The sequence below is a fragment of the Syzygium oleosum genome, unplaced genomic scaffold (assembly GCF_021117445.2).
Source record: "Syzygium oleosum isolate NSW1041296 unplaced genomic scaffold, Sole_v2.1 Sole_v2.02, whole genome shotgun sequence".
Classification (NCBI taxonomy): Eukaryota; Viridiplantae; Streptophyta; class Magnoliopsida; order Myrtales; family Myrtaceae; genus Syzygium; species Syzygium oleosum.
This window is the reverse complement of record NW_026607486.1, coordinates 15,123,651-15,137,870: the sequence shown is the minus strand read 5'-3', so window position 1 is coordinate 15,137,870 and position 14,220 is coordinate 15,123,651. Positions and strand designations below refer to the sequence as shown.

At 39.1% G+C, this 14,220-nt stretch overlaps 3 protein-coding genes across 3 annotated transcripts; all 3 read left to right on the top strand.

Annotated features, from left to right (window-relative positions):
* Positions 1-1,308: 1,308 nt before the first annotated feature.
* Positions 1,309-1,923, top strand: LOC115671302 (MLP-like protein 328). Its single transcript, XM_030592840.2, has 2 exons — positions 1,309-1,546; positions 1,651-1,923. The coding sequence occupies exons 1-2, from the start codon at positions 1,357-1,359 to the stop codon at positions 1,914-1,916; spliced, it is 456 nt and encodes a 151-aa protein (XP_030448700.1). The 5' UTR covers positions 1,309-1,356; the 3' UTR covers positions 1,917-1,923.
* Positions 1,924-8,330: 6,407 nt separating this feature from the next.
* Positions 8,331-9,121, top strand: LOC115665933 (MLP-like protein 328). The gene is made up of 2 exons (XM_030587752.2): positions 8,331-8,579; positions 8,704-9,121. The coding sequence occupies exons 1-2, from the start codon at positions 8,390-8,392 to the stop codon at positions 8,967-8,969; spliced, it is 456 nt and encodes a 151-aa protein (XP_030443612.1). The 5' UTR covers positions 8,331-8,389; the 3' UTR covers positions 8,970-9,121.
* A 3,067-nt stretch (positions 9,122-12,188) lies between these two features.
* LOC115665932 (kirola-like) lies at positions 12,189-13,444 on the top strand. The gene is made up of 2 exons (XM_056308818.1): positions 12,189-12,454; positions 12,959-13,444. Exons 1-2 carry the CDS (start codon positions 12,268-12,270, stop codon positions 13,222-13,224), a joined length of 453 nt encoding a protein of 150 aa, XP_056164793.1. The 5' UTR covers positions 12,189-12,267; the 3' UTR covers positions 13,225-13,444.
* Positions 13,445-14,220: the final 776 nt, after the last annotated feature.

Below are 14,220 nucleotides of genomic sequence, written 5' to 3'. Positions count from 1 at the left end.
AGAAGCTTACTACCTTCACTTGGGGATATGGCGAAGAGAGAGCCCAACTTTGAACCCATCAATATATTTAGTTAGACTCGTCTCTGCTTTGAAAACTTGAACCAATGAGTTGTTTGGCTAAACTAATTGCTTCACCTTACACCACATCTTGGGAGAGCCCAACTCTGAGCCTATCAATTTATCTAGTTAGACCCACCTCCACCTACGAAAGCTTAAACCAATGATTCATTGAACCAAATTAATGGATCCACCTTACACCGCATCACTGATATGGAACTTTTTCACCTAATACCTTCACACATGCACTTAAACAAATCTCCCTCCCCGTGTGAGCCTCTTGCATTAGGCTAGCTCCCTCTTAATTCTAATGTCCTTCTACAGCAACATTCTCAGCTTGAGTCTCTACCTTGGCCTTGCCAAGTTTGGCTAATGGTTGCATGAATAACATTTGCCTTTGTGACTCTACCTCAATCACCTTTGCCCAGTCAAAATTGGCAAGAAGCAAGGGATACCATCTACCACCTCGATCAAAGAGTCACATTGCAAATTCTTGTTTTGAGATATTTACTGGACATCGATCCTATTAAACATTGACTAAGAAAACACCTGTTGAGATGCGCAACATAACTCCGATATCTTCACCTGTAGAGATCATCAAGAGAGACCCCAAATCTTTTTTTTTTTTTGTGGCCAAATAGAGAGACCCCAAATCTACGCACATCAATATATCTATTATCTAGTTAGACTCAGCTTTACTTAAAATTTTAAACCAATGAACTATATGCCAAATATGGAACCTTTTTCGCTTAACACCCTCACATGTGCAACACAATAATAATGTAGAGCAATAATGAAGGCGTCTTATAGCTTGAGTTCACCTATTGGCCAGGTAATTTATCTACTTCATTATTTTATGAATTGGGTATAATCTTAAGTTGACCTTGGCAGATCAATCAGATTAGAAGATGATTTCCACTCGCAACTTTCATAAAATATTAGAGCTCATTATGAGAAAATAAGAAATGTATGAATTAGGCATTTAATTGTTAATGACCGAAATAAATAGAAGTCTTGAATTGCTTCTATTATTTAACAGGCCACAGCTGTAATGGCTCGGTCACATCTTTTTATTGGTCCAAAATACATTTTATAAAGCAATAGGCAATAACAATTTGACAGGTAGTTATAATTAGTAAACATATTAAGGACCACGTGAATCATGATGTGGGACCTCAAGTAGAGACGAAAATGAACGCCAAAGTCTATATAAGAAACAAGTCAGGCCACCTTTTTCTCAACAGAGGCCAGTGTCACAACAAACTTGGTGAATTTTGGGGTCTCAATATTTGTGAGAACATGGCTAATTTGCGTGGAAAACTAGAGGCTGAAGTCGAGCTGAAATCACCAGCTGGCAAATTCTTCAAGATTTGGAGGAGCGAAACCCACAAATTGCCAACCGCCACCTCCAAAAACATTCAAGGAGTCAAAGTTCATGAAGGTGACTGGGATCAGCACGGAGCTATCAAGATTTGGAATTACACCGTTGGTAATTCATTCAATCTGGTCTCTCTAATTATCAATTGTCATTGAAATTAAATTGATGACCCAGCCTAACTTAAACCTTCTTTTTTCACCGGTGCAATTATATAGAAGGGAAATCGGAAGTGTTCAAAGAGAAGGTTGAGTTCGATGATGACAACATGTCGTTCACCCTGCATGGCGTCGAGGGCGATGTCTTTGACGCGTGGAAGGTCTTCAAGCCAGCGTGCAAAGTCATCCCAAAGGAGCAAGGCAGTGTGGCTAAGCTGAGCATCGAGTACGAAAAGTACAAGGAGAGCGACCCTAACCCTGACAAGTACATGGCCTTCTTCATCGACATGACCAAGGACATCGAAGCTCACGTTTTAAGCGCATGAAGGAAAAGATCATATGTGAAGTTGTGCTATATTATGCTTGAGATTTCTAGCACTCTCATGTATCTAGACCCAATAAATCAAGCTGGTTGATCAGGTGATGTGAAGTTGAGTTGGGCTTTGGGAATATCTGAATCGTGTATTGTGTTCATGTGTAATTGTGCTTGTAATAAGACAATTGTGGTTTTTGCAAAATCTAGCTAATACGTGCTTCGATTTGATCCCTCCATCGATGAATATTCACGATTTCCAATCAAATTAAGAGCTTAATATGTGGTTGGACTTTGAGTGTGTTTACTTAAACACTACGATATATAGAGATGCTGAAATTTAGTTGCAATAGACGATATAATGATACAAATTAGATGAGCTTGAATAAGGATTATATTCCGGTATTGTAATGAATCCAATGCAGGCGATTTTTAGGCATATTTTAGGTGACTTTCTAGGAATTTTAGGTGATTCCTCGAGTGATTTTTCACGTATTGAGCTTTAGCCTAACTGCCCAAAAAAGAAGCATCCTAGAATTAAGAATCTATGTAGTATGAATCATAAGTTTCTTCAATAATTGGTCTAAATTCATTTGAGCCATTGGTCCCACCTTAGTATTGTGACTATCGTCGTAGTTTCACCGTGGATGATAAGGTGCAGCTTATAAGCGATTGCTAAAGTTGTTCAAAATGTTCTCAAGCATTGAAAATTGAATTTTTGTACATGCGTCTATATTGATTTGGTATAATTTACCACAGTTAAGATCAGACAGATCTGTAAAAAAAAAAAAGATCAGGTAGATCTTTTTCAAAAACAAACAGTACGGTATGAAATTGAAAATTCCTGCTCAACTTGTACACTAATCTAGTCTACAATGCACTTCTTTTAACTGTTTTTCACACCTAACCGCATTTCTCATGAGAAACATTTGGGGTAATGGAGTAAAGACATCTCCTGGCATTAGGGTGGAGATATGACATGTGAGTATGACCTTCGGATGAAAGTTGATTATAGATTGGAGTACCTTCATTTTTTAAGGATGATTCTATGGAAGTATTGTCAATCCATATGGTAGCTTGAGCAATGGAGTAAAGACATCCCCACACATTAGGGTTGGGATATGACATGTGAGTAAGAAGACTATAGCCATAGAATGAAAGTTGATTATGAATTGGAATACCTCCACTTCCCCGAGGACGATTTTGAATGTGAAGTCATAATGTGATAGCTTGACTACTGGATTATAGATAATGGAATGAAGATTCCAAAGGTTTTGATATTAAAATCTGTTATTTCAGATGAGGTGATTACTGTTAAGAGCGCAATACATAGTATTGTCATCAATAAAGTTGAGGGTGGAGACCCAAATTATGGCGAAGGAGCTTTGAGCTCGCATGAAAAAATGCTAGAGTTTACTTTGCAGAAAGATTTTCAATTACCGCAGAACTTCGAAGAATCAACTACAAAGTTTAATATAGAAACTTTCTTTGGGGGAAAGTGTGTGGATCATCATGACGAGTTAACATGGAAAAGTAGAATCGTTCACCAACACTCGAGAATTCGAGGGCGAGTGTTCTCTAACCCGTATAAATTGGTGCAATCTAAACAACTCCTTGGAGTCGAGTTTACCCAGAGGAGGAGAATGATCCAGACCAGAGGATCATCTAAATTTTGGATTTTACTTTGTTTCCCTAACTATAAAACATATGATGCTATTTCTTTCTGAATAATTATTTAATTAGATGTAAGGTAATATCTCCATGATTTAGTAGATAATTTTCTTTTTCATGATTTATCGAACGTATGACAAGGAGTTCTATGTTGTCTGGCCAGCGTTAAAGCGTTGGGAGCATTACTATTGATCGGGAGAGAGTTTATTTTGTATTTCGGTCAAGAGGCGAAGTATCTGAGCAATCAAGAGCGGACTAGAAGTGACAAGCATGCGTGTCGGTATTACTTTGTTCTGCAGATATTCCTGTATAAGTGAATGCACAAGTCTGGCGCGTGAACCGAGTTGCAAATGCTCTTCGTAGGGGGGGCCACCTTTTTATCAGCGAGGTTGTGGGTTTCGAATGTTTGAGGGAATTGTATAAAAACGATGAAGATTTTTAAGAAATCTGGGAGTGATTACAACAAAAGCAACCTGGTGATGATTATCGTGTGCACGATGGCTTCCTAATGAAGGGAAATCAGCTTCGCATTCCTTGTTCTAGAGAGATTTTACTGGCGACATCTGAAACCGGAAGTTGGGGAATTGGTGCAGGGATGTCTCCTCCTGTCCCGGAGGAGATTTGGGAGGACCTCTCTACGGACTGTGTACCGGGTTTTACAAGTGCTCAACTGGTTTGTACTCCGTTCTTGTAGCGGTGGACTGGATTTCCAAGATGGCTCATTTCCTCCCTTGCAGCAACATGTTGGATGCGACAAATGTGGTGAAGCTCTTTTCTCACAAATTGTGAGGTTGCGCCGGGTTGCTAAGTCGATCACCTCAGATTGTGACAATAGGTTCCTTAGTCATTTTTGGCAAGTTTTCCGGCACTTGTTCGATTTGCATCGCGTTCTAGTAGCACAATGCATCTACATACTGACGGGCAGAACTGAGGTCGTGGATCACACTTCGGGTAATCTGATTCGAAGTATTTGTACGGATAAGCCTAAACGATGGTGCTTTGTTTCGGCTTAGGCGGAGTTCGCATGTAATAGCGCAACTCATTTGGCTATTGGGGTTCTCCGTTGTTTGCAAAACGGCTCCAGAACAGGTTCTTGACTTGGTTTCACTTACTAACTTGACTGACAAAAGTGTTGCTGCGCAGAATTTGGCCAGACAGTTTCATTCCACACGAGTGGAAGTCAATCAGAGACCGGGCTAAGGCAAACCCTAAATATAAACAAGCCGCGGACCAACACTGGAGGCGTAAAGCATTTGAAGTTTGCGATGATGACATGATATTCTTGCGGAAGGAGCAGTTTCCCGTAGGGCAGTACTGCAAAATTACAGCCAAAGAAGGACGGGGCGTCCAAAATCAAGCGGAAGATTAATGGCAATGCCTAGGTTGTTGATCCGCCAGGTTCGATGGATATCACCGCAGCTTTTAACGTCGGAAAATAACAAAAAAAGTCCTAAACTTATATCAGAAATTTGCCTAGTTTGCAGCATTCATGCTTACTACCCAGATGATGAGCCCCTATGTCCTGAACTTGAATCCAACCCCAGCACGAATTTTTCTCTAGTGGGGGGATTGATCCGGAAGCCATTACAGAGAAATTTCTGTAGCGTGCGGGCTTGATATAAGAATTCACGCAACGTATACAAAAATGTTTAAGAATATATATGGAGATTTACGTGGAAGTTTTTAAGAATATATAAGGATTTAGAAAGGATTTTAGAATGAGTATGGTTCAATTAGTTTAGGAAATCCATTTCTTAAAGATAGGAATTTTGAATTTGCCTCTATCTCGAGTTAGATATGAGATGATTTATCGTTTTTAGGTTACGATTTTCTCTATTATAAATAAGCGTCTTATGCTTTTTCCACGATGGTACGTGATTGCAAGATTGTTCTCGTACTTGCAAGTTTAATGTCCATCTAGATTTCTGTTTGTCCATTTACATTGCATTAGTACTTTGGAATGATACGACAATGATCACATATCTTCCACGTCCTATTTTTCCTTTGACCATGACAAAATTTTACACATGCATATATATGTGCGATGCGGACTGTTGTTGATCGCGCCTTTAAGTTTTCAATGTAATTGGCTATTCGCAGTTTGGCATACGTGCACAAAAGAATGTAAATCCTTCCGTTTTGACTATAGAACACAAGTATAAGATAGGGATTATCTTACCACTCTAGCATTATTTCTTTGAGAGGTGAGTTTAAGGGTGCGCATGAATACCATTCTGTGCCCGGAAACTATTTCTGAATAGAAATGATTTTTTTTGATTCTGTGCCCGGAAATAATTTCTGAGTATTTGAAGGCGTTTGATAAACTGTTCAAAATTTCTATTCCTAGAGTAGAAAAGAACAGAAATGCGTTTGGTAATTACACAAAATTTCTGTTCCCAAATAATATTTTAATAATATTTTGAATTGTTAAATTTTTTTTTTCTTTCTACCATTTTCTTCTTTGGCCATGGCCGATGCGCCGCGAGCAGGCCGGCGGCCCAGCCACCCCAGGGCAGGCGAGGGCGTCACGGCCCTCGGCGCCCGCGGCGGAGGCGAGGGCCGTGACGCCCTCGCCCGCCCTGGGCTGTGGTCGGTCGCCGGCGGCCGGCCCAGCCCAGGGAAGAACAACACAAAAATAAGAAAAGAAAAAAAAGAAAAAGAAGAAAAAAAAACCGATTCTCAAAATTGTGCCGAGAAACAAGAAGCAACTTTTTTTTACTTCTTGTTTCTCTTCCAAAACTGTTTCTCGGCACAAATTTTTGCAAAAATGTGCCCGGGAACAAAAAGTTTACCAAACGCATTTCTGTTCCCAAACTATTTCTGGGAACAAAAGAACAGAAATTTTCACTGTTTGGCACGTTGCCAAATGGGCCCTAAGGTAAAAATCCTTATTTCGTCGGTCAAATATTTGGACAGTGTGCTGGGTCCAGAAATTTGCTAATCTATACAATTAGCTAAATACTATACGTATGATTTGTGAAAAATAATGTGTTATTAATTAAATAGGAATTCCTTCTCTTGTTTTTTTTGCAATGCGCATGCTCATTCAATACACCAATTAGTTAGTAGGTGAAGATTGGGGAACTGAAAACATGAAACCGATTTCCAAGGATCACATGAATCACGTATTGTGGGACCCTATAGAAGTATATATTATGCAAATCAAGGGCCTTCATCTTCTATACAAGTGAAGTATATCCGTGATGATTTTTTTTTGGCACATAACGCTTTCTACTTCCATCTTTCAGTATATCAACATATCTAATTAGATCTATCTCCGCTCCGAAAACTCAAAAGAATGGGTTATTAGACCAAATTAATTGCTCCATCTTACACCACATTTTTGAGAAAGAACTTCTTTCACCTGATACCATCATACGTGCACTTGAGCATATCCCCTCCATACGCGAATAACATCTGCCCTCTTGACTCCAAGTCAATTGCCTTTGCCCAACCGAACATGGCGAGAAGTAAGGGGACACCATCTGCCATTTCAATCAAAGAGTAACATTGGAAAGTCTCTTTCTAATATATTCACTAGACGTCAATCTTATAAACCATCAGACTACAATATCACTTGTTGAGATGCACAACAGAAGTCCAATATCTTTACCTATGGAGATTATAAAGAGAGAGCCTAAGTCTTGAGCCCATCAATTTATAGTTAGACCACCTCCACTCAAAAGTTTAAACCAATGCATTATGCTACCGAATTTATTGCTCTATCTTGCATCGCATCTTCGATATGCAATCTTTTTCGCTTAACAACCTCACACGTCCACCCCAACAACAATATAGAGCAATGATCGGTGCATCTTATAATACCTCGAGTCCACCTATAGGCCTGCTAATTTATCCATTATTATGAGAATGTAAGAAATGTATGGATGGCCATTTAATTGCTGATGGCCGAGAAAGTAGAAGTCTTATATTGCTTCTATTATTTGACAGGCTATAATTGTTCAGGCATATCTTTTTATTGGGAGAATTACCGAAACAGTCCGAAACCTATTGTAATCGTGTCAATTCAATCCTAAACCTTTTTTTTGGCCAATTGAGTTCTAAACCTTTTGTATTTGTGCCAATTCAATCGCCGATGTGAACATTTTTAAATAATATTTTAATAATTTTTCAAATTATTTATTTACTTTTCTTTCTCTTTCTTTCCTTCTTCCTTTAGCCGGTTGTTAGTCGGCTAGCAAAGTTGAGCCTAGCCCAGCCACGGGCGAGGCTCGCCCTCGCCGGCCACTGGCGAGGTTGAGCCTTGCCAACCCTTGCCTCTGGCCAGTTACCAAGGTCCGGCGTCCAGCTAGAGGAAGAAGGGAAGAAAAAAAAAGGAAAGAAAAATTAAAAATTTTAAAAAAAATTAAAATATTATTAAAAATTTTCCACGTCAGCATCGGCCGTATCGGGTAGGACAGTCAACATCCATGTCAGCGATTTTCGGCCAAAATTAGCCGGATGGGCTTAATTGGCACAAATACAAAAAATTTAAGATTCAATTGGCCAAAAAAAAAGTTTATGACTGAATTGACATAATTGCAATAGATTTATGACTTTTTTGGTAGATTTCCCCTTTTATTCGTCTAAAATACATCTTATTGTCGGCAATGCAATTTGAAAGGTAGATATACTTTAATAAAAATACCACGTGAATCATGATGTGGGACCTAAAGTAGAGAAAAAAAATGAACGCCAACTCTTATATAAGAAACAAGCCATACCCTTTATTTTCTCAACACAATTCAGTGCTGTGACAAATTTAGAGAATTTTGGTGTCTCAATACAATCATCACTCAGATATAAAGGGGGAAAATGGCGAAGTTGCATGGAAAAGTAGAAGCTGAAGTCGAACTGAAATCACCAGCCGACAAATTCTTCAAGTTTTGGAGGAGCGAAACCCACAAATTGCCTACCGTCACCTCCAAAAACATTCAAGGAATCAATGTTCATGAAGGTGACTGGGATCAGCATGGAGCTATCAAGATTTGGAAGTACACCGTTGGTAATTGATTTAATTTGGTCTCTCTAACTATCAATTTATTCGATGTTGTTATTGAATTAAACTGAGGTTCTCATACATATTGCCTAACTTAAACCTTTTTTGTTTCGCTGGTGCCATTGTATAGATGGAAAATCTGAGGAGTTCAAAGAGAAGGTCGAGTTCGACGACAATGACATGTCGGTCACCCTCCACGGCATCGAGGGCCATGTCTACAACGTGTACAAGGTCTACAAGCCAATGTGCAAGGTTGTCCCAAAGGAGGAAGGCAGCGTGGCTAAGCTGAGCATCGAGTACGAGAAGTACAAGGCGAGCGACCCAAACCCCGACAACTACATGGCCGTGTTCATCGAGATGACCAAGGACATCGATGCTCATGTTACAAGCGCATGAAGGAAAAGATCATGGCCTGACTATGATCATATATGAAGTTGTGCTATGTAATGCTTGAGATTTCTGTTACTTTCATGTATCGTGATGGTCCAATAAATCAAGCTGGTTGATCAGGTGATGAGAAGCTGAGCTGGGTATTTGGGAATATGAGATTGTGTCTTGTGTCCATTGTGCAATTGTGCTTGTAATAAGACACTTGTGGTTTTTGCAAATTGATATGGTTATGAAGAAGCTAGTACATGTTCAAGATTCCCAACCAAATTAAGAGCTTAACAAGTGGAGTGACTTCGAGCTCGTTTACTTAAAACACTTAAATTGGACAAGAGGGTATATATAGTAATCATATCATGACAACGCCGACGGTCAATCGCAATAATGGTGTCGACATACAAATTAAATAAGCTAGGAATAAAGATTATATTTTGGCAGTGTAGTTGATCCAATGCATGCGATTTGTAGACATATTTTAGGTGACTTTCCAGGAACTTTAGATGGTCCCTCCTGTGATTTTTCACATATTGAGCTTTAGCCTAACTGGCCAAAAAGGAAGTATCCAAGAATTAAGAATCTATGTACAATGAATCATAATTTTCTTCAGTAATTGGTCTAAGATTAATTGGAGCCATTGCCCAGACCTTAGTGTCGTGAATGGCGTTGCAATTTCGCCGTCGACGATGAGGGTGTAGTTTATAAGCGATTGCCGGAGTTGTTCAAAATGTTCTCAAGCATTGAAAATTTTGAATATCTTTGTACATGTATTTTATATAATTTACCACGGTTGAAACCGGGCAGATCTTTTTCAACTGAAAAGAGTACAGTTTGAAATGATAATACCTGCTCAGCTTGTGACTCAATCCTAATCTCAACTACTACGGACTTGTTTTAATTATTTTTCGCACCTAAGCACATTTCTCATGATAATTTTTTAAGTGGTGGAAGTCGCAGTTAGTCATCCTAATTGTCGCATCGAAAATTATTGATAGAACATACTGTTCATTAATTATTTTGAGTGGGCTACACGGGGCAAAGTGCTCAAGTACACTCTTTAATAATTTCCTCATGTCTGAAGCAAAACCGAAAATATTATTTTGCCGACAAGATACATCGATTGCAATTAAATATTATTCTTTGTCCTTTCGTCGATGCTTTGCCTAATCATAGTGTTAATTCAGCGTGAACTAATCAATTCTAGTGAGATTATCAGAAGGGAAGTCGGACGTGTTGAAGGAGAATGTGGAGTTAGACGATGCGAACATGAAGGTGAGCCTTCACGGCCTGGAAGGCGATGTCTTCATACTGTAGAAGGTGTATCGGGCGACCTGCAAGCTCACTCCGAAGAAAGAACGGCTGTCTTGCAACAGTGATGATTGAGGACAAGAAGCCGACTCCGGCGTTCCGGTGCCGATAAGTACATGGATGTGTTTACCACTGTCACCAAAGACATGGATGCTCATATGGATTCTGCAGCATGATGAGGAAAGGGAAAAAATAAGATCAAAGGATGAAGCTAGGGTCTATATATCTTTGTTTGGGCTTAACATATGGTGATCTATGGATGCATTTTATAGGTATAGACAAAATATATATAAGGTCTTGATAGTTAATCTAAGTTCAAGCAAATTTTTATGTTTAGAACATGATCATTAATTAGAGTTACTACGATACTCTGACTTGTTTATGTTAGAAATTCTAAAAGGACTGAATATCCCGATTTTGCATGGACGAACAAAACTCATGCGTAATCAGAACCTAATGCGGAAACTTGAAAAATTCTTTATTAACGTCTAGACATTGATAAAGTTCGATTGATAATCTGAATCATCGAGCATTGAACGGTCGGTGAAGGATATCTCTAGCCAATTGCCCTTTCAACATTGATGGTGTGTTTTTTTTATTATGAGAGGGTTTGGTTTAGAAGACCCTTTTGTATCCATTCGCATCCCTTCATACGACTTCTTCCATTAAGAAGTCGTTTATTTTGGGCGGTCACAATATAATGGACAGTTATCACGAAACTTAACGTGGACAATAAACGTGAATGAAATTAACTAAATGTGGGAATAATAAACTGAATGTGGGATCACATTATTGATATTATAACAGTTTAGTCATCGAATGAGTACTTAACGAAAAAAGGATGGTGGGATGCTCTCACCAATTTGCGACAGACAAAACACATCATCTTATTCATCGTTTGTCCATGACCAAAGCAACTCATTAGCAGCAGAGATCATCTTATTCTATAGCTTCCCTCGACATATACCACTTCAGTTATTTGATCCACGACCAAAGCACCTCGGTTCTTGTTGCTATTTTTCACGGGGAAGGATCATATAGAATCCGATTCATTAATGACCACACGGCCGCGAATTTGATTCCATGTATTGTTGCAGTTGGGCAATTCGATCCTCAGATTATTCCTCTCATCCTTACCAAAAGCTTCCTTTTTTGTGAACCTGGGTATATCCTCGAAATAAATAGAAGATAATGCTTGGAAAGAGGGCTATGATGGTGATCGTAACGACGCACATTTTGTTGCTACTACAAATTGCCACAACTCACTTTGAGCGACAATGCATTTCATAATTCGCGATATTTTACACTCATGTATACCGATCTAAGGTGGGATTCCTTGTGATCATAAGGGAAAACAAATGAATGTATCACTTATATAAATGAAATTTGTTTCGTGTGTTTACCATGGGGAGAATTACTAAAAAAGTTCTAAACCTATTGCAATTGTGCCATTTCAGTCCTAAAACTTTTTTTTTGTCAATTCAGTTTTAGACTTTTTTCATTTATACCAATTCAGTCAATCCAACCAATTTTGGCCAGCTGGCACTGTCGTGGATGCTCACCGGCCTCAGCTGGCCAAAATTGGTCGGAATGATTGAATTGACACAAATACAAAAAATTTATGATTGAGTTGGAAAAAAAATATTTAGGACTGAATTTGCTCAATTGTAATGGATTTGGGACTTTTTTGATAATTTCCCCGCTTACCATGTCACAACACTTTCTATTGGAATAATTGTGCATCATTTACGGCATATCAAGACTCAAGAAACAATCTCCCGGGGGACCATGGAAGAGCCCTTTTTTCTTTTCGAATAACATGTCGTGATCTTAGAAAAGTGAAATCGACTAAAGTGGCGAAGGTCCATACACATCCAAAGCCCTAAGCATTTCTATAAATTGCCTTCGGTGTTATACCGCTCATTCGTCCTGTCTAGCTACATCATACACTTCTCAACACAGCTTCTTAACCTTTCTTTTTCCAAGAGCAGAAGCAGAGAACATGGCTCAATCGGTGACTGTCGAGGCTCAGATGGAGTTGAAATCTCCAGCTGAGAAGGTCTATGAGATCTTCCGGAGAAAATCCTACCTCTTGCCAGAAATCGCCCCTCATATGGTTAAGGATATAAAGTTGCTCACCGGTGATTGGGAGTCTGTGGGCTCAGTAAGGCTCTGGACTTATGTTGCTGGTAGGGTCCTGTATTTTTGTCACTTGTACATGCCAATTTGAATCCCACGTCCCATGTTTTATCTATCCCCCTATTTTTCTGTCTTGTGATTGATCGTTCCATCGCTACTCCGATTTCTTCTCTTTTCAATCAAATTCGTCGTTAATTCATCGTCATGAGTTGAGAAGTTAAAGCTAACATGTAAGGTCAATGTCAAGCTCGAATCCTTTAGCTCGTGGAAGATCTCGACACTTCATTGTTGTTCCATGAGCTTTGGTCTGGGGACCTCAGAACAAAGCTTCGATTAATGATCACTCACGTTGGATGCATTGTTTCGATGTATAGTCTCTACTGATTTCCGATCTGAAAGTCTAAGCCGGTGGCGAGAGGATGCGCCTGTATTAAGCTTGTGGTAAATTTTTCATGCCTGAGCATAAAGTGAAGTCTGACTGAACTGGAGTCATACGTGAATTTAAGGATTATTAAGTAGTCATACGCTCAACTGAACTGCAGTACATACCACAGGTGATTGCGAAAGCGGGAAGGAGACTGTGGAAGCTTTCGACGACGAGACAAAGTCCATCACATTCAATTATTTGGACGGAGTGGCTCTGAATCTTTACAAGAGCCTGAAGATGGTCTTCCAGTTCTCTCCGGAGGGTGAACATTGCGCGGCAAAGGCAGTTCTGACTTACGAGAAGCAAAATGCGGATGTTCCCGATCCCGATAAGTACATGGAGTTCACGCGTGGTATGCTCATGAGTGTTGACGCCTACCTTCTCAAGGCGTGAAAGATGAGCTTAAAATGGCGAATCGATATATTTCGGATGGTGATGTACTGCGTGTGCTAAAGTATTAGGTGGTGTGAAAATAATGATCCTTTAGAAGCATCAAAGGAAAAGGATGTTTAGCTGCTTGTTAAGCGTGTCATGATTTGAGAGCTTTCCTCAATGCATGGTATTGTACTCCAAAGTACATATAATATAAGTAGTACTTTGATGTGTGTATAAACTCATCCAGTTGTGTTTGCAGAACAATCTGCATGTGGTATAGTCATTTCATATATATATTTTTTTTGTGGCCGGAAATTTGCTTTCTAGTATGAGGAAAGAAAGACCACAGACAAACCAAAAAGTTCAAAACTTGATGAGTGATGCAAGTTTGCCATATTCTTATATAGGTCTATTCACATTGGGTTAGCTTATGGTAGTTAAGGAACATAATTTTTTTGTGAAAATTAGGCGCACAACACAAATTCAAGCCTTGAAAATCATCCAGAGCAAAACAGGAGTCAATGTAATTTGGAACTAAGTACAATACATAGGACTCGATAAACATATAGAATACTAAAAAACTCGTTCTCGGATTTCCTGAGCAGCAATTAGTGTCGTGGCATAATATTCTCCTTAAGACTCCAAATTGCCTGAAACTCAACCTATTATAAATTAGACATATAGGGTTTTCAAACCATATAATATTTGATCACATTGAAGTACAAAAGGTCTTTCAAACGTCAAATAAAAAGTGACCACGACAATTCAGCCAACAAATGTGACATTCCGAATTTCGGCCTATTTTTGGGATTTATAAAACGTGTAATTTGTCAGTGTGCTTATAGTAAAATCTCGCCCGAGAACTGATCACTCTCGATTATTATTATTTTTGTTTTAAATTAGAGATTTCGCTAGAATTGCACTCGATCGAATTTGGCAGTTATTTAGAGCCCAAACTTTGGTGTCAAATTTCTCGGAGTTCCGGGACGAATTTAATTGGACGGTGTCGATATT